The sequence below is a fragment of the Monodelphis domestica genome, chromosome 4 (genome assembly GCF_027887165.1).
Source record: "Monodelphis domestica isolate mMonDom1 chromosome 4, mMonDom1.pri, whole genome shotgun sequence".
NCBI lineage: Eukaryota > Metazoa > Chordata > Mammalia > Didelphimorphia > Didelphidae > Monodelphis > Monodelphis domestica.
The window spans coordinates 273,637,581-273,658,721 of NC_077230.1; the positions used below are offsets into that span (position 1 = coordinate 273,637,581).

Below are 21,141 nucleotides of genomic sequence, written 5' to 3' on the forward strand. Positions count from 1 at the left end.
GAAAATGAAAATTTTTAAATATTGATCTTATAGACTTAATTGCCTCTGTAATCTTGCCTAAAGTCATTAACTGGTACATAACTATATAAGCTTTAAAGAGTGACAGATGAAACACCAAAAAAACTCATTATCTAATGACAGTATTTTTCTTCGATATGATTTGTAAAAATATCTTTCTTGGTCAAATCTTTTTTTTTTTTAAACCCTTACCTTCTGCCTTAGAATTAATACCAAGTATTGGTTCCAAAAGGCAGATGATCGGTGAAGGTAGGCAATGGGGGTTAACATTTAACCTTGCCCTTGAGCAGGATCACACAGGTATGAAGTGTTGGAGGCCAGAGTTGGATTTGGATCTCATGTTTGTCAAATCTTTTATTAAAATTTCTTAATGAATTCCAAGTGCTAAATTTCTGCAGTATTGTACCATGCAGACTGATGTGCAAAGTTGGTTTTGAAACTGCATTCTTGTGGCTTTTTACAGTTCATTCTTGCATCTAATTACTTTCTACAACTCCTATTCCAACACTCTAGACCAGGATCGCATTATCTCTTGCTTGGATTAATGTTTTGTCTCCTAAATGCTCTCCCTGTCTCGTCTCATCTTCAACCCACTGTATTTTGACCACAGAAATATTTGATTCAGAGGCTTGATGATTCAAATAACTCTAATGTCTAAGTTTGATTACATCATTCTCTGATTCAAAGATCCTAAAAGGCTCCTCATCACCTACCAAATAAAATACAGACAGTTTGACTTGGTATTCAAGGCTTTCTTCAAATCAATCAGTGTCTAAGTAGTATTTCACTCTACTTCCCTGTACACACACTCTTTGTTCCAATTAAACTAGAATTATTCATAATTCCCAGAGTCATATAAAGTTCTCCTACCTCAGCATACTTGTATACAGTGTTTCCCACCTCAAACTTCTACCTAATTATTGTCTCCCTTCAAGACCTAACTCAAATGTCACCAATCCCATGGATGTGAAAAATGTGGAGCAGAATGGTATCTGACTAGATTCTAAGAAAAATTACTTTTCAGGTAGAAGGGCCAATTATTTTGCTATCAATTAAGGCAAGGATAATTACATTAAAAAACACAGTTTTTTCTTTTTTTTGGTCAGGTCTCTAAATTTCAAATATTTTAAAATCTGTGGCACAAAATATTTTCTGTGCTATCACCTAAAAATAGAATGATCCAGCCACACTTCTTGTTTGAAAACACTAATAGATTTGAAGTTCCAGTTACTAGAAATAAATTTGTTTTCTTTGCTTTATCTATTACATAAAATTTCAGTTTAGAAAAACTATTCCTTGACATAATAATAATTCAGATTTTCCTCTGATTCTGAAATTTTAGCGGTATAAGGAAACTTAAAGATTTGGTCCAACCCTCTCATTTTACAAATAAAGAAAGATAAACAGAGGTGTTAAATGACTTATCCAAAGTACAGAAGTAATTTAGTGGCAGAATGGAGACCAAAATTCAAGTCTCCCAAGTCTCAGTTCACATATCTTTGAGGTATATGAACAATGGTAGTCCAGTGGAAAGAGTCCTGGATTTAGAGTCAGAAGACAAAGATTCAAATTTTGGTTTTCATTTATTTTTGTCAGTATGACTCTGTGCAAATTATAAACTCTCTGGGCCTCGAATGGTGATTAAACTATTTGATGACCTCAAAAATTCCCCCCATTTCTAAATCTATAATCCTGTAATTAAAGCATAAAGAAAGATTTGTGAGCATTTTGAACACAAATAACCTTTGCTGGGTAACCTCTGCAAAACAATACTGTTTCATTAACATTATACATTTTACTTAACTATGAACTCTTGCACAAATACTTCCTAACATTCCTATAAAACTCACTGGCAATTATTTCTATGTAATTTTTCAATGCCATATCTTTGCTCTAATTACATTAGTTAGTAAGATAATGCATTAAAATCTTTTTCCATCTCCAAAGTGAAGAACTTAGTATGCTTTGTATAGATTCATCTGGATAGAGGAATTCATCTACTCTCTGTTTGTGTTGGCATTCAAGGATAGCTTTGTCCAGTTTCTAATGTTGATAGTTTCATAGATTTATATTTGATCAAGCCACTTTTTGAACCTGAACTCAAATAAGTTAAAATTTTCTTTTCTCTCTTATACCCCCATTTTACTAATCCTACAAATTATTGCATGTTCTTTCAAGTTACCTTATTTAAGCATCTTTGTTTTGTCAAGTTTATTTGTAATTGTCAATACAATACTTATTTAAATATGAGATTCTGAGATGTTGTAACACATGAATAAAGCCTAAAACAGTACTATCTTACCCTATGAAAATGACAAAGAAATTACATCTACATTTAAGAAATAGCATTCAATCTTTATGGAATTGTGTTTACATCAAATGATATACATTATTTTACAAAGGTAACAAGGCGAGTAGTTTTTACACAGTTTCAATAACAGCAGCCATTTCTTTAAACTGTTTGAAGAAATGCTGAAATTGTGGAATTGTCATTTCAAAGGACTTGTTTGTTATCTGGCCTGACTGATCTGCCACTTTTAGCATCAATGCAGCATAAGGAGACTTAAGAGATCTGCAATTGTCTGAGCTCACTGCCATACTCACTTTCCACTGAAGATCTAGAAGCTTGTTAGTGACTTCAGATTTGGCCTCAAGCGGTGGCTGACACAACTCCTCCATGGTAAGTTCAACAGGAGTCTGAGAGTCCGCATCCATTTCCCTTTTTTAGGGTCCAAGATTCTAAATCAATACACATGTGTGAAAGGATGCATTTCCCAGTTAATTTTTCTAGGCCTTTGTTATCTAATCTGCAAAATGAGGAAGTTGAATTAGATCTGTGTTTGTGAACCTATGGCATGAGTGCTGGAGGGGGCTTCTCCTTTCCCCCTCTCCACATTCACCTGAGGACATTTCTGTCATCACCTGTCCTTCTGCCCAAATTTATAAGTGGAAGTCTTCTATTAAGTTCTAATCTACTACAATTGTCCTAATAGGGAAGCACACACATTCAGATTTACTTTCAGGACCAAATTTAAACAAACTAAAATTTGGTTTTATAACTACTAATGGTAAAATAAAATCTCAAAAATTTCTGGCAGCACTTCAAGATTGAGAATTTTTTCCTTAAATATGTGACCCTGGGAAAGTCACTTAACCCCAATTACCTAGCTGTTACCAAGCTTCTGCCTTGGAACCAATACTTAGTATTGATTATAAGATGTGTAACAGTTAAAATAATAGTTGAGACTAATAAAAATCTAAATTTAAATGGTCACCTAGGTAAATACCAAAATACTAAAATACCCAAATCAGCTGCCAAATTTTTATGGTGATTTAATTACAACAGGAGGAAGAAAATATTAGAGGGAGAGAGAGAGGGAAAGAAGGAAAGAGGGAGAGAAGGAAAAGAGTTTAACTCAGAACCACTCTGGCTCAGGCTGAGCCAACGTGGGTGTTAAGGCCTTGGAGAGCCAAGGCAGGGAAAGGAGTCAGTCCTTATCACTCACGTGACCAATTTGAAGGAAATCAGTCTGCGGGGCTCCTCCAACCTCAAGCTCCAGTCTTAAACTCCCCTCTAGCCCTTCTACCAGGAAGTCCTGAGAACTCCAGAGGCTGTTCTCTACCTCACTTCCTGTGTCTCACATGTGCCAATGCTGGCTCAAGCTTGACTTAGGAACTCCCAGAGGCCTGTCCTTTTTTTGCACATGTCTGTTGAAGGCCATATTCTCAAATAATTAAATCTTGTGTTTGCTGCAGCCCTTCCTAAGCTTGTTACACTGAGTAGGGTGAAGAATGTAGATTCGAAGACCTGATTCTGTTATTCCAAGTATCTCTATTGTTATTGATCAGGAAATAGCTAAATCCCATCTTCTAAAGAATGGTCTGAATAGGGTGGAGTAGTTTTGAAATTCACAGATGGAAGATATGTGTTAAAAAAAAAGAGAGAAATTGTTATCAAAGTTCATTTTGAAAGACCCATGGTGGCATTTCCAGCTCCATATAACTTTCTTATTACCTAATGGGCCTGATCAAATCCTTGTCTCTACTCTCTTAGTGGTCCTACTGGTGAGAGATAGGGGAGAGGCCATAGAAGGTAGTGTGAAGATTAGATTTGGCTCTCCCCCCATTGTAACAATGAAGGTACTTAGCTCTTCCCTGATTGTGAAGATTTAAATTGTAACTAATGCCTATTTTTAGATTTTAATCCCCATAAGTGTAAACATCCTACTTAAAAGTTAAGTATGAAGATCTTCCCATTTATATCTAATCACCAAAAGTACAAATGTCCCACTTAATCATGAAGTGGGGAGGTCTGTGACCCACGTGTCTGATAGTGGGTAATAAATCAGAATCGACTAACTGCCTTCTGGGCAGTCCTACAGCAGAGCATCAGCTGTGATTGATAGACATGGAATTAGGGGAAGTGATGCAAGAGAAAATGCTTTTAAAAGAGAGAGCTCTACACAGAGTTTGGGATCCTTGGAGCGGAGTTCAACTTGGAGTGGAACCTCCTATGAGAGTTCTGCTGGAGTTCTTCATTTTTTGGAAGTGGAGACCAGAGAAATCCTTCATGCTTTCAAGTTGAGGCTGGTGAGGAGGGGCAAAAGTGGCATGGGCACTGTACCCCTAGAAACTCAGGCAAACTACTATCAGGGAAATTCCTTTGCTCCCTTACACCCTCTGACTCCCAACCCAAAACATCTGACCCTGACAGGATTATCCTCCTTTGATTATCCCATTGATTTGAGATGGACAAAGAGACATACCTCATCCATCTGTCCTCCAAATCATGAGAACCAACCCCAGGCCTTCAGAGAAAACTCTTCCCCAACCCCTTGCCTCAGAGTCATGTAAAAGAATACAAACCTCCCAGAATTGAGACATTTGGGGAGCAACTTTCTAGGTTGCTCCACTCATGCTGTCTTGCTGGCTGAGAATTCAATATTACTAATAAATCTCTCTTTTTACTTTTAAGTTAAGTTTGGCATCTTGCATTCTTGCAAAAGGTATCCTTCCCAAACCCCAGAGGTATACCTCTACACCCACAACAAAAGGATCTGTTGACTAGACTGACACATGGTGAGTGAAAGCTGACCTTTAACTGCTAGATTTTTCTGAAGAGACTTCCCCAGGTCTTGGTTACAAGGGCTGAGACCTATCTGGTTGAGGACTAAATTCCCCTGCCTAGTTTTTGAGCCAGAGGCCAGAGATAAATTACTTAGTGCTCAGGTTAGATATCTTACCTTATCTTCTCTCTGATTTCTTGCTTCACTCTTTCTACATTTTTGTAAATAAATTGTAAATAAAAATCTCTTTGAAATTAATTAAATTCTTGGTGACCAAACTCTTAAATAATCAAGTCAAACCCTTTAAAAAATAACCCATTTCCCTCCCTTACAGTAGCTTCCATTTCCTATTCTCAACTCTAGAACCAGTTACCAAATTTTATTTGAATCTTAATACTATAGTGTTCTATAGGAAAAAAAAAATAAGCACATGAAATTTACCATGTCCTTATTAGTCCTTTGAAACTAAATACCTTTTTAAAAAATTTTTTTTAAACCCTTACCTTCTGTCTTGAAGTCAGTACTGTGTATTGGTTCCAAGGCAGAAGAGTGGTAAGGGCTAGGCAATGGGGGTCAAGTGACTTGCTCAGGGTCACACAGCTAGGAAGTGGCTGAGGCCAGATTTGAACCTAGGACCTCCCATCTCTAGGCTTGGCTCTCAATCCACTGAGCTATTCACCTGCCCCCCTAAATACCTTTTTTAAAACAAGTTTAAACTATAGTGTTTCCTTCTTTTTTCAAAAACGTCCCTTCAGTGACTTTCAAAGCCACACCTTTCTTATTTCTTTCATATTCTTCTCCTAAACTTTCCTTTACTTCCTTAATTCCTATCTATGTTTCAAGAATATCCCAAACTATCTATAGAACTGAATTTCCCTTAGCAGAAAAAGTTGTTATTTAAAACCAATGACTTACTTCTCAACTTGCATAGTTTATTTCAATTCAGGTGACCTTTTTACTAATTTATTTATAATAACTAATTTACTAATTTATTTATAACAATAACACTGTTGAATTATTGCTTGATTAGTTGCAATTCTAGTATTCTCTAGGAGATAAAAGCATCTCATATCTTTCCTATTCTCCCAAAAGGGGAGAGAGACCCCCACTGTCCAGTCCTATTCTCAATATACTGAAAAAGTTCATGGGACAAAACCCTCTAGAAATTCATTAAGATGTTCTTAATAAGTACAAAAACTTTTAAACTATAACATTTCAAAGCATTTACTTTTCATCAACCTTTCCTTTGCTTTATTTAGGTCTGATTTTCTAATTCCCCTTGTCAAATAGAAAAAACGCAGAACTATTAAATAGTCAAAATCACTCTTTAATCAAAGGAAAAAGGGGTTCAGCGCTACCAAGCTACTACAACAGAGCTGCTCCCCAAGACTGCAGAGTCTGGACACCCTGGTCACTGACCCCTGGGAGTGCCACTGACTCAGGATGGACTGGAGGAACAAAAGAATTTGGGGAGCCTATATACCACTCTAGATGACCTAGGAGCTTGGAGTGAGAGGGACTGTTGACTGACTTTACAGGAGTTCCAGACAGGAATAACAGTGAGGGGCTGATGCTCTACAATGGACACAAAGGGGAAAGACTCAGCTCAGGACTGGGCTGCCTTGGTAATGGACCTTAGCCTAGGGGGAGAAACCATAGCATTGGATGGGATTAGCTGTTCCCACCCAAAACTACCAGGATGTCTATTGTCTGGTGAAGAGGGACCTTCCCTCAGGGGGAAACCTTTCCTGTGACAAGGTCAAAACCTGGGGTTTCTACCCTCAAACTAAATAAACTGGGGATCTCTAGATTTCCATGTTGACACCCTCTATCACAACGGAGGGAGGCCTGAGCAGGAAACTGCCCAGCCATGAAAGTTCAGAACTTCCGTAAGCAGACATAACCATATCAAGGTCCCAATAGCCGTATGTACCAGATAAGAACTTAGGGGCCAAGCAGACCCCCGGCAGAAAACATAAACATGTCAAGGTTCCAACAATAGTGTGTACCAGATAAGGACTTAAGGGCCAGACATGCTGGTGGGCAGTAGGGATATAAACCTCTGGACTCACGGGCTACAGGGGGAGCTCTATAGAGTCCCCTGGTATGTACCAAACTAGTAAACAACCCTTTGCTTGATTGCATTGTCTATTGGTCTTCCGTGGTGACAACCTGGACCCTAACACAACCATTTTCCTCTTAAATAATGTCCTTTTGTAGTCATCAGATTCTGCTCACTCTCCCCTTCTTCTCCTAATAATCACACACACTCTAAGAGCAGTGGATACAGATGGCAGAGAGACAGGTTTAGATTCTGTCAATGTGGAATCTAGAAGCCCCCAAACTTGTAGCTTAGAGGGATTTGGTGACCCCCAGATTATTTAGTTTGGAGGTAGAAACCCTAGGTTTGACCTTGTCACATGAGAGTTCCTCCCAGAGGGAAAATCCTACTTCACTGATCTTAGACTAACAATAGACTTTAAGAAGTTAAGTATCTCTTTTGCCTCAATGGTTTCTCCCCTTTAGGCCAAAGTCCTTTACCAAGGTGGCCCAGTTCTGGGCTGGATCTTTCCCTCTTGTATCCATTGAAAAGCATCATCACCTCACTGTTATTCCTGTCTGGAACTCCTCCTTTTCCTTTCTGAACATTGTAAGGTCAATCAACTGTCCCTCTCATCCTAAACCACCAAGTTTCACAAAAGGTATTTAAGCTCCCCAACTTAAATGGCTCCTCAGAGTTCATCATCAAGTGTCATGCCACCCCCAGGGGTCAGTGTCCAGAGTGGCCAGAGTTCACTCCTCAGACTCTGTGCTGTCATGTGGTGTGTACCTCTGTGTCAAGGCCTATTATTGCATTGAGCCTCTTTTCCTTTGATTAAAGAGTGATTTTGACTATTTAATAGTTCTGTGTTTTTTCCCAGTCAACAATTCTATGAGGAAAAATTTCTTTATGATTAGAGCCATAGAAAAGTAGGATGAGCTATTTCAGTAGGTAATTAACTCCCTTCATTGGAAGTCTTCAAGAAAATCTAGGTAACCATTTATTAAAAGTGTGGTAGGAGGGACTCTTGTTCAGATATAAGTTGGTTTTAGATGACCTCTGAGTTCTCCTCTCATTAAGATTTTGTGATTTTTGTGATGTCTTGTTCTAAGTAAATTTTTATTTGTATCTGATCTTAGTAATATGGGCAGGAAGGATACCCTTGGGGTTTGGGAAGGATACCTTTTGCAAGCATGCAATGACTCCAAGACTTAGCTTAAAAACAAAAAAGAGATTTATTAATTTATAAAGTAATGTTCAGAGTGGCCAGGAGGATAGCAAGGTGGAACAGCAAGATGGGGAGCAGTTCCTTGGGAGGACAGCATGAATGGAGAGGCTGTTCCTCCATGAGGACAGCATGGATGGAGAGGCTGTCCCCCAGACAACATCAGTTCTGGGGTTTATATACTCTTTAGATGCTATGTCCTGGTGTGGACATGACTTGGAGAGTGTTGGTCCCTCAGGCATTTGGTGGGGTGAGGTGGTTATCTGACTGGGGCCTGCCTGGAGGTATAAAGATTCATTTCTTTGTCCACCTTAAATCTATAGGACAAAAGAGGGTAAACATCTTAGGACCCTGGGTGGGGTCATTGGGTGTTTCTAGGTTAAGATTCACAAGGATACAAGGGCAAAGGAGTTTTCCTGATAACAGTTCCTGGGTTTCTGGTGGTACAGTGCCCATATCATTAGTTCCATTGTATTCTTTATTTTAAAAAAGTATACATATCTAATCAGTTTTTTCCCAATGACATGTAACAATTTTAACATTCATTTTCTAAAAGTTTGAGGTCAAAATTCTCCTTCTCTTTCCCATTCTTCCCTCCTTCCTAAATTGGTAAGCAGGTTGATCTATGTTATACCCTTTACAAGAGAATTTTGCTTCTATTTTCAAAGAACTGTGAGCTTGGTCTCCCTGAGTGATCAGTAGAGGGTGGCATGTGTCCCACCAGGTAAGAAGAAACCCTTGAAAGGGGTCAGGATCTAAGAGGTCAGGGAATGGGAATGTGTTAAAGACAACAGTGATTTTAATCACTTACTAGCCTGGGTGGAATGGAGATATCAAGATATCAGCTCCCATATCTATTCAAAGCAGGTTCAAAATAAAGAATCCTTTAGTTTGGAGAAGAAGAGAGCAGGATACAAAGCTCTGGAGGAGGTTCTTTCCAGGGTCCTGGCTCTTATAAGGACTCATTAGGGATGTTGCAATTATCTCTGTCATTGCAGCAGATGAGTTCAGTCCTCCTTGTTGTCCCTATGAAGTCCTCATCCTCACAGTTTATCTTACATGATAGTTTTGAAAAATGATACCAAGTCACACCTGAGGGGTGAGAGAAAAAGATTCAGAGATGCTGTCTCCTCCCAATAGCTCACTGGAGTAGCAAGTCACCCAGAATACCTGTCTTTATAACCCCAAAGTGAACTCTGTCCTAGACTTGATCACTATGGGTGACTCCATGAATGTTTCCCCTTCAGGGAACCTAGGAGACACAGAAGTCTACTTTTGCAGTTCCTTTTGTATAACCCTGCAGGACACTATCTCTGGGGGACAGAGAATGAGATCAACCTTGGGGGAAGTGCCTGGTATTTCTCCATCCCTCCCTAGGCCCAAATACCTGAATTTAGAATTATAAAGAAGTTCTCTGTGGCACACTTCTGGTGGATCCTCAGCAAGCAGTACTTCATGCCAGAGTAACAAAACCCGAGGTGGTAAACTGAACATTTATTGCATATTCTTTCCGAGTCTATCAGGCACAGAGAGTGGGGCTTTGAGACTGTGTTCCCATAGAAGACTGGGTTTCATTCCTCCCCTTCAGAACATACACTATTATTTCAACCTTGGGCCCAGAAAGAGGTTGTGGAGTTTGGAGTAATAATGAAGGGAGCCAAAGGAGGAAAAAGATGTCACATTCAGCTTCTGCCTAAGGGAGTCTTGTTCTCCAAAGAGGAAGGGAACTTTTATAAGAGACAAGGGCTAAGAGAATACTCAGGGCTTTATAAGTTTGAGGAGAAGGATATAAATATTGAAGGAGTAAGATAGGGCCATTTGTGAGCATAGCTCTGTGCCTTTTATAAAGTGGGCACTTCAATGTTTGTTGAATGTATAAGAAGATAAATGAATGAATGAACTCCTCTGGTACCTCATACATAGGTATCATAAGTGATCCTTTCCCCTAAGCCATTTCAGACAAAGATGGTAGCATTACCTTTACTTAAAAAACTTAGATTTCCTGTAGAAGAAAAGAAAAGAATCTCTTTGGAATATCCCACTCTTAAACCTTTGCTTGGTACCATAGTTACCAAGACTGGAGCCCTCAAATAAATATTCTCTCCCTCCCTCCCTCCCTCCCTCCCTCCCTCCCTCCTTTCCTTCCTTCCTTCCTTCCTTCCTTCCTTCCTTCCTTCCTTCCTTCCTTCCTTCCTTCCTTCCTTCCTTCCTTCCTTCCTTCCTTCCTTCCTTCCTTCCTTCCTTCCTTCCTTCCTTCCTTCCTTCCTTCCTTCCTTCCTTCCTTCCTTCCTTCCTTCCTTCCTTCTAGGGTCACAATGCTACGAAGTATCTGAGGCCAGATTTGAACCCAGGATCCCTCATCTCTAAGCCTGGCTCTCAATCCACTGAGTCACCTAGCTGTCCCCCAAATATTCCTTTTCCCATTCCCCTGGCACTTACCCTTAGTCACATGAAGAATGGTAAGTAGGTTGAACAGGAACAACTTGTTCATCTTGGGTCTCAATGATCAGAGAACCAGTGTGGGCGAGGTTTTAATTTTGTATACTTCCTGTTGTAGCCACTGGAGGATCTGTCTCTTGGAATGTAACCTAGGCCAAGGAATGGGAGGAAGCTAGTAGCAGTTCAAGGTAAAGGTAGGGTTAGGCCTAGGCAGAATTAAAAATCAGATGAATCAATCATCAACCAGTCAATTATTAAATGCCTATTATGTGTTACATCCAGTGGAACAATTTCTGTAGAGAAGAGGTTTGCAAACCTGCCATCATTTGCTGTTAATGGTCAGGTAAGCCCAAGACCCCTTGGAATAACTAATGTACCTTCCTCTCTTCTCCCACCTCATAGCTTCCAGCTTGTTCCTGTTCAAGAGATGTGAGCAATTGCCTTTGCAAGTGCTACAGCACCTACCTCTTTAGCAGACAATTACTGAAGACCTAGAAAAGAAAGATGTAAAGTTATAGCCTGGGGTACTATCTCTCTAGTAATAGAAATGTTTATGTTTTAGAGGAAATAGGGTAATATGTGTATTCTTTCAAGGATCCTCAAGCAAGTCTTGAAAGGTTCCAAGTGACTCTCAGATCTGCTATTATACATTCATAGGCAAATTACTTTTTTCTCTCTGTCTCACCTGTAATGAAACTATTTTTTATGCTCTTGCTATGTGCAAAGCACTGGGGATACAAAGATACAGGACAGTGCCTACACTCACATTCTAATTGATGAGTAACAAATATGTAAAGATTCACCTGCAAGATAGAGATGGAAAGATCTCATGGTCCTTAGGGTACAACAGCAAAGCAAATTGTAATGCCTCTTCTTTAATGCCATTTCCACTGATAAAACCATGTTGGTTTCTGATGCTCAGCCCTCTGACACTGCTGAGGACTTTGGCGGCAAGAACTTTCTTTTCTGGGTCTTTAGAAACTATGGCTGCAATAGCTGTAGGAATCATCCATACTCACAGGGGCTGCTTCCCAGGATGATGGCTGGGTGCTTGGATTCAGGGTCCTGTGTTATTCTCATCAGTGTCTGAGGAAAAATGGCGACCAGGGTAGTGGTGATGATGGTCTGCCTGCCCTTCTCTTGTCTACTTCCTGAATCTTTCCCAGGTTGCTTGGTTGGTCGGCTAGGCTGTCTTGTTGGCCTTATGGGAGGCAGCTTGTTGGCCATTGGTGGAGATGACCACCACTTCTTTCAGGAAATGAGTATGAGGGAAATCTGGGTGAGGTAATCTGAATGTATCAAGGACAGGTAAGCAGGAGTTTCTTACTTGAGTCATTAAGCATTACATTTATTTTGTTATTATCCCATTAGATAAGAGGTAACTACAGTGAATAGTATAGGGTTGTTCTTGAAGTTTTTTGTTCCACTAGGGAAGGAAGCATCCCTGGGACAAAAATAGAGTTGGGAGTGATATTTTCCCCTCTCGGCCTCACTCTGACAAAAGCAGGAGTTGGAAGCTTCACAACCAAACTGGACATTTTATTAATGGTCAGTCTTAGAAAACATCACAGCTGACCTTCAACCAGAGGTGGTAGACTTATGGACGCTGAGATAACATTAAACCTTTTTCCTTGTGGCTGCAGTTGTCCCCAGCTCTGGGACCCTTTTGCTTTTTCATGGTGAAGTCTCTCAGTTCATGGGATGCTGGTACTGGTGCCAAAGCCTCTGACCCCAGAACAGCAGTATCCTCCTTACACTTTTCCAGGTCAGCTGTCTTGTCCTGTCAAGTCTCACATTGCCCCTCCAGCCTGTTCCTGCAACTGCTGCCACTACAGGACTCATGGGAAAATCAAATTACTTCTCTAGACTTCAGTTTTCCCATTTGTAAACTGGAGTTGGGCTAAGTTCTCTAAGTAGATTGTGCAACTACCTATAAAATCCCTTCTAACTTTATATCCCATTATCTCTATGAAATACCTCTTCAATAGCAAATAGCCTTTCTAAGAACAACCAACTTCCCTCTTTAGGTACTCTTAACTCTGTTTTAGAGTAGAGCATTCAGAATATGCCCTATGCCTTCCCCTTTCTCTGGGAGTCAGTGTCCCCAATAGCTCTTAGAGACTATTAAAAATTTTGTCAGCCAGCATTATATGGCCTAATCATGAAATACCAGAATGTTTTTATTAAAAGGGATGGCTAATGAATATAAGGCAATGGCAGTCATGAAAGATTTCAAGAATAGTTCATGTCAAATTAATCTCTTTTCCTTTTTTTTTGACAGGATCACCATGACACCACTTGAGTGCTGCTGAAACCAGATTAAAATGCAATTGGAAAATATTTAACAAGATAAATAAAAATATGACAAAAACATAAGAAATATTAATATATGGTTTTCAAAGTCAACAGGAATCTTTCATCACAAATTAGTTGCTCCCATTTCTGTTTGAGTTTGACAAATTCAGCTAGATTTTAGAGAAGCATTTGACAATTTTGCATGCTATTCTTATGTCTTTTGGACAAGATAGAAAGATATTGGTTCAATAACAGTATAATCAGGTTGATTCAGAACTAGTTTCACCAGAAGATGTCAACTTGGAAAAAGTTCTCTAGTGGAGCACCTCAAGGATTTGTGTTCCCAGTAATGATAAGGGTTCCTCAAGGATCTGTCCTGGGCTCTCTTCTCTCTTTATTCCATTTACCTATCCTGATTTCTCTCAAATATACTTTTCCAGACCCCTCTCCTCATCTATAGGCTTGCATCTTCAATATTTTTGAAATGGGACACTTCACAAATGAGTTCAAACACCTAGAATATTGATTATTGGAACCATAATTTATTAATAAAAGAGAGAAATAAAGAAACTACTAGCTGGGACAGAATTCCCTAATGGAATACTGCATTGGTTTGACATTAAAGACTAGGTTATATACATTGCAGAGTTCTTATCTAACAAACAAACCTTAACACAGGAATGTGGGGTCCAAGATGGGGGGGACAATTCTTAGATTTACAATGGGGCTGTTAACCAAGGAGTGTTTATCTTCACTTAGTCAAATGTTAGTTCACTGGCCCTTTGATATTCCTAAAATTCCTCTTTTGTCTCTTGCCACCCAAACTAGGCAGAAAGCATTTTGTTATCTGCCCCAAATATCTTGTCTTTCTGGAGGGAAGGAAAAACCAGGTCTGTCCCCTAAAAATGTGGACAGGGGAAATTTGTCCATTTTTGGTCTTTCTGGGGCTTGTAAACCTTAAAATTTCTTAGACTTGTGAATGTTGGAAATTTCACCATTGGAAGGTTTCATGCTTGTAGGGAATTTCCTACTGATAGTGGGAACTCTATTGGAATGTGAACCCCATTGGCATGGGAGGTTCCTCCTCCTCCCTTCTTAAGATTACTTTAGGACAGAAACCTTTTGCTGAACAATGGAAAGGGCTTTGACCTATGCTTAAGCATAGAACAGGAATTTTTTTGAGTCATGATTGATTTTAGAATTGATACAATAGAGATACTTGTAATGACAGAACCAGGTCTTGGAACTTCCAATCTCCACCCTGCTCAGGGTAACAGTATTTAGGAAGGGCTGCAGCAAAGATCAAGATTTAATTATTTGAGAATATGACCTTCAACAGACATGTGCAAAGCCACAGATCTCTGGGTGGTCCTGGGTTAAGCTAGAGCCACCATTGGCACAGAGAAGACATGGACAGTGATTGGTAGATGTGAGAACTGAGGGGAGGGAACTTGGATGGTTTCCTTAAAGATAGCGGGGTCTGAGGACAGAAGGGAGTTGGTTGGGGAGTTGGTTGGAGAGGTTGTGCTCTGAGAAGCTTGCTCTGAAGGAAGCTGGAGGTGGAGGCCCCTGAGACTGTTTCTCCATTTTGGTCACGTGAGTGATAGGGACTGATCTCTTTCCTTTGCCTCAGCTATCTAAGGGCTTGGGCCTTTTGGCCCAGCCTAAACAGAGGGGGTATTTAAGCCCTATTCCCTTCTCTACCCTTTCTCTCTCTCTCTCTCTCCCTCTCTCTCTCTATCTCTAATACCTTTCTTCCTCCTGTTTGTAATTAAACTCCATAAAAGGTTGACTGCTGACTTGAGTTTTCATTTAGGAATTACATAGCTGAATTCCTTGGCGACCTTAAATTAATATATATCAGTCTTTTAAAGTGATTTCCTTGTCACACACTTGAGGAGTGACCGGAAGACAGACACCCAGACTTCTCATTTAGATGGTCACAGTTGGTGAGTGAAAGGCTGATTTAGTGATCCTGCCTTTCTTGGAGGTAAACCTCTGAGAAAGGCCCATCATCTTGAGATTCTTTTCCCCAATTAGGACCATAGTATTTCTATCTGGCTCAGAGGAAGCCAGAGTTTCCTCTCTCTCTCTCTCTCTCTCTCTCTCTCTCTCTCTCTCTCTCTCTCTCTCTCTCATTCCTTTTTATCTTCCTTCTAATTACATTTACTTTAGTAATTCATTTTAGGATTTAGAAATTAAACCGCTGGCGACCACCTAATTAATAATATTTTAGTCCAAACGAAAATAAATTTAACACTTAGAAATAAAAAGAGATATTAATTAATTCAGAAGATAATGTTGAATTTAGCCAGGAGGATAGCATAGATGGAAAGCTGCCTCCCAGAGGACATCAATTCTGGGGTCTTTGTACTCTTTACAACAGGTGATATGTGACTTCTGGAGGGTATACTCTCAGGCACAAAGGAGGGGGAGGGTGTTGTATTTTGATGGGGATCAGCCTGAAGATATAGGGAGTGACTCTCATAGTTTAGGGGACAAATAGATGTCTTATATACTTTCATATGGTATCAAAGCATAGCCTGGAGGTGTAGCTCTGTGTCCATCTCAAAGCCAATCCAAGGAGCCTAATTCTCTCAAGTCTTTTTCTTATCTTTAGCCTTTGAAGTCCAGACCAACTGTTTCTTTAGCCTTAACAATGTTATGGGGGTCCCAATGGGTACCCCTGGGGTTTGGGAAGGATACCTTTTGCAAGAATGCAAGACTCCAATATTTAGCTTAAAAACAAAAAGATGTAAAGATTAAAATTTAGGGGAGACTGAGGTAGGTAGAAATTAATTTCTCTCTGCAAGGAGTATTATATTTTTTTAGAGGTTTATTAAGGATTAAGGATTAAAGAAAATACAGGATAAGGAAAATGTGCCTAGGCCAGAGGTTAGACAAGACCTCACCTACATTATGGAAAGAGCCACATCTGCTCCAAAACAGAAGTCCAAAAAGAGAGAGACTCAAAAGCCTTTGCAATCAGCTTAAGTACCTTCTTGATCTCACCCACCTCAGAATTCCGTGAGATTACAAAGCATTTTGGGGAAGTGAAGCAAGGGCTTGTGGGGATTGAAGTCCAGAGTTCAAATCTCAATCTTACATTCCCCATTTGATCCTCTGGGAAGAAGTCCTTCCCCAAAGGATCATAAAAACATAATCAATTTAAAGATTATAATAATTTGAGGATAAGAAAAAAAAAAACAAAACAAAACCAATAATTGCTGAATGCATTGACAAAAAGCCAGTTAGGGGGCATGAAAGTATACATACAAATAAATGTTCAATCAACCACACCCAAAGTTCAATTTTGTGCAACTTGTAGTCTGGAGGCATCTTCATTATGTCTTCTCCAACAGCTCAGTTTCTGGGTTCAGAGAGGTAGCATCTTCTTTACCTAAAATTCTTTTCAAAAGGAATTTAAATTTTGCAATTTAAATAATGATATATATTTTTTTTACATTCCCCCATTAAGAGGGTGATTGAAAAATACATAATCACTTAGGGATGCATGGCTGAGGTATGAGGTATATGAATCAATTGGCAAGGGATATTAAAAAGACATCAGAAAAATCCAAAAGAAAAGAAAAATTTCTGGATGAAAATATAGACTATCAAAGTCTTATGTGTAAAAATTCCAAGTAAAAGAAAAATAAATCTATAACAGGTCCTTGAGTCAGGGCCCAATCAAAATGATCTAAGCAATGATGCATTTACCCAGTCAATAGCCAGGACTACAGAAAGGTACCATACTATGAGAGGCAGAAAAGGAAGGGACCAGATCATAGAAGCCAAATAGGAGCCAAATTTGGGGATACTCGTCTGTATCTTCAGAGTGAGTGTGGACACAAGGAAAGCCTATGTCTAACAATGTTAAACACAGTAACCTAGAGTCTTCACACTAGGTTCAAGACCTTTGTATTGGCCTAGAAGTGCATCAATCCATCCTGGATTGGCTTTTCTTTGGCTCTGTGCAATGGCTCTTGTGTGTATATCTTGTCCTGGAATCAGACAGAATCATTAAGCAAAGTCCCATAATTAAAAAAAAATAATTTGTGGCATCATTTTTATAGTCTCTAGCTTTTTGGGGGTATGCGTTGGCAAATGTATCTTTAACTTGTAGCACTGAAAAGTCAAAAGGTTAAAGAAAATCTTAATGCTGGTGACATGTGCTTGAAATATAAAATAGAGAGAAAAAACAAATAGTATATTGCACATGCAAGAAAAATATAATAATAAAAGAACTTTAAAAAAATTCAAAAATGTAGCTTATAATCATTGACACTCTGTGTCATCTAAGAAAATAAAGATTACAAGGCTTTCTCACCAAAAATGAGATCCATTTCCTCTTAATATCTGGCCATGATCACTGTAAGTAGAAGGCAAATGAATTGAACAAGGTTAACAATTTTTTCACTTTTAAAAATACAGTAGTACAAATATGAAGTTATCAAAATCCCCAAAATTCTCAATAGCCCAATTAATTACAATAGCAAACAAACACACTTTCATATTTCACCTAAGTTGCTGTACAGAATTTAAAAAAAATCTATGAATTGATGGATATTTGTCACAAGTTTTTACAATCATAGCAATCTTTCAACCTTGGTAATAAACATACTTTTTAAACAAAGTAAAACTCATCTTGGGTTAAGAACATAATCAAGAAATCTATATATCATTCTGGTGCAAGTAAAGTAGTGAGCTGAAGAGTATAAATAAAGGGGTGCTCCTTTTTTGGAGGCTTTTTAGGGATACAAATGCCCTGAGATTAACTGCCCCAACTTCCATTCACATATTTAGAAATGAAGGAAGGTTGGGGGTTATAAAATGTATTTCACTTCAGCTACTAGAATGGGCCTTACCTCATGGTAGGGGCAGGCAAAAATAACCAGAGATTGTTAAACAAAATTCCAAAAATCTTATTAAAAAAAAACCTCCTAAAATCAGTTGAGATATTTATCACATTAAATTTTCCAAAGGTTGTTATACAATTATAACCAGTTCTGAAGTCCATCCATCCTCGGCAAAATAGAAAAAAGCTGTTTTTTCATATATGGGCTTATTCAATAATATTTGTTCAGCACAGTTATAGGGGAAAAACAATGGAATTTTAAAACTCAGTACATTCAAAATGAACAGCATAACAGAATAATATCGAATCCAGTAACATATGAACTTAAATTCACAAAGTTATATCTTAAAACAATCAGGAGAAATGCAATAGATTCAGAGATTTTTATAAACCATTGGAGTCTGAAATGCCTTAGAATATAGCCTTTAGTCTTTAAAGTTCCTTTGTTTATCCATTTAAATGTCTATTGTCCAAAGGCAGAGTGGTAAGGGCTAAGCAATGGGGGTTAAGGGATCTGCTCAGGGACCCGCAGCTGGGGAGTATCTGAGGCCAGATTTTAATCCAGGACCGCATGTCTTTATGTCTGGCTCTCAGTTTGTTGAGCCACCCATTTGCCCCTCCAAAGTTGAATCTTTGGGCTGAGTCTGCTCCCTGACTGGCAGGTGAAGTCAATGAAATTACCAGAAAAGTCAAAAGGTATCCTTTTAAACAGCCCATTGCTATTAAGTTTCTATTTGAAAAATCTTTTTCTTCTCCTCTCCCCTTTCTCTCTCCCCCTGCTCTGATACCTCTTCCAGCCCCAGTCCACGTGGCTAATCTTAGCCTAAGGGAAAATTGCCAATACTGTTACCAGCTGATAGAAATGAGCCCTGAGTGATCTACTCCAAGGATCTGGGTGATGAGCCAGCTGGGGTCATGCTCGTGGGTCTGGGGCGCAGAAACAGGCAGGCCGGTGAGAGGCCAGGAGCAGGAGGTGGAGTGGCTGCCGGGGTGGGCAAGGCCAGGACCAGGTACCAGGTGAGGATGATCGGGGCTGCAGGCTGCAGGCAGGAAGCGACGGGCCGAGCCGGGTGGGGTGGGCGGCAAACGCAACAGGTCCGGAGCCTGTAGCAGCTTTGTGAGGGTAAAAAAACCTTGGCCAGAGAGATGTGGCTCAAAGAAAATTTTTTTTTCTAGGTACTAGCTATTAAAGATTAACTAAAGATCAGAAAAGAAATCAGAAGATAGAGAGTTTTTTCTCCCAAAGTGGTTACGCCAAACTGTAAAGATTAAAATTTAGGGGAGACTGAAGTAGGTAGAAATTAGTTTCTCTCTGCAAGGAGTATTATATTTTTTAGAGGTTTATTAAGGATTAAAGAAAATACAGGATAAGGAAAATGTGCCTAGGCCAGAGGCCTAGACAAGACCTCACCTACATTATGGAAAGAGCCACATCTGCTCCAAAACGGAAGTCCAAAAAGAGAGAGATTCAAAAGCCTTTGCAATCAGCTTAAGTACCTTCTTGATCTCGCCCACCTCAGAATTCCGTGAGATTACAAAGCATTTTGGGGAAGTGATGCAAGGGCTTGTGGGGATTGAAGTCCAGAGTCCAAATCTCAATTTTACAAAGAGAAATTTATTAATTTAGGAAGTAATGTTAAGAATGGCCAGGAGGATAGCAAGGTGGAACAGCAAGATGGGGAGCAGTTCCTTGGAAGGACAGCATGAAAGGAAAGGCTGTCCCCCAGATAATATCCATTCTGGGGTTTTTATGCTCTTTAGATGCTATGTCCTGGTGTGGACATGACCTAGAGTATTAGTCCCTCAGGCATTTGGTGGGGTGAGGTGGTCATCTGACTGGGGTCTGCCTGGAGGCATAAAGATTCATCTCTTTGTCCATCTTAAATCTAGAGGACAATTGGGTATTTCAGGTTTAGTCACAAGGATGCAAGGGAGCAAGGGAGTTTCCCTGATAATAGTTCACCTGGGTTTCTGGGGGTACAGTGCCCATGTCAACAAGAATTCAAGGAAGCAAATTTGGCCTGAAATACTTCTATAATTTGGAGGTGGAAGATAAACTTAGGGTCCCACATCAGTATGATGCAGTAAACTAGCCAGATCTGTTAGCATTAGATGGTCAGGGCTTTGAATCAAGGTGCTAAAGTTTATTATGAAGCTATTTTATTTTAACAATTATTCATAATAACAAATTTCCACATGTTTTCTGAAGTTATATGATCCAAATTGTCTCTCTCCCTTTTTACCCTCCCCCCCTCAGAGCTGGCAAACAATCTGTATTATACTTATATTATTATGCAAAACATATTTTCATATTCATTTTTGTAAGAGAATATAATATAAAACCAAAACCCCCAAATAAACTAAAGTGAAAAATTGTATGTTTGACCTATATTACAACTCCATCAGTTCTCAAGGTGATAAAACTTTTAGTATGATAATACACTTTTCAGAGATAGAAATAATGGAGTCTAGTATCCACTAAGTAAGAATAATTATTTAAGCTTGCCAACACATCCCTTGGCCAATGTCACTATCCCCTCCCCTGACTTAATAATAAAATAAATAAATAAATAGCAAAATAGTTGTAAAAAGTCTCTTTTTCCGAATTTAAAGCATTTTATTTTATTTACATTTCAACATGTGTGTTTTTTTAAATTGTGAATAACCTGTTAACTTGGAAAAACTACAAAACTACTGAGTAGTCAGCAAAAACCAAGTCTTTAATCAGGAAAGAGATAGGTCCAATAATTGGACCACTACATAGAGCCAGGCAGGAAAACACTACAGAGTTGGAAAGCTGGGGTTCCTGGACATTATCTCTGGGAGGATCACCATGTGAGATTGTTATGGGCATGGAAAGGATACCCTTGGGGTTCGGGAAGGATACCTTTTGCAAGCATGCAATGACTCCAAAACTTAGCTTAAAAACAAAAAGAGATTTATTAATTTAGAAAGTAATGTTGAGAGTGGCCAGGAGGATAGCAAGGTAGAACAGCAAGGTGGGGGGGGCAGTTCCTTGGGAGGACAGCAGGAAAGGAAAGGCTGTTCCTCCATGGGGACAGCATGGATGGAGAGGCTGTCCCTGAGATGACATCAGTTCTGGGGTTTATATACTCTTTAGATGCTAGGTCCTGGTGTGGACAAGACCAGAGTGAGAGTTACTCCCTCAGGCATTTGGTGGGGTGGGGTGGTCATCTGA

At 39.3% G+C, this 21,141-nt stretch overlaps 1 protein-coding gene across 1 annotated transcript; it reads right to left on the reverse strand.

The window, feature by feature from the left end:
- Positions 1-2,214: 2,214 nt before the first annotated feature.
- Positions 2,215-2,766, reverse strand: LOC100018827 (COMM domain-containing protein 6-like). Its single transcript, XM_056825886.1, has one exon. The coding sequence runs from the start codon at positions 2,731-2,733 to the stop codon at positions 2,440-2,442; it is 294 nt and encodes a 97-aa protein (XP_056681864.1). The 5' UTR covers positions 2,734-2,766; the 3' UTR covers positions 2,215-2,439.
- Between the last annotated feature and the right edge of the window lie 18,375 nt (positions 2,767-21,141).

What these genes read in the sequence shown, in the direction of transcription:
- LOC100018827 (XM_056825886.1), bottom strand. Translation starts at nt 2,733, where the DNA reads ATGGATGCGGACTCTCAGACTCCTGTTGAACTTACCATGGAGGAGTTG.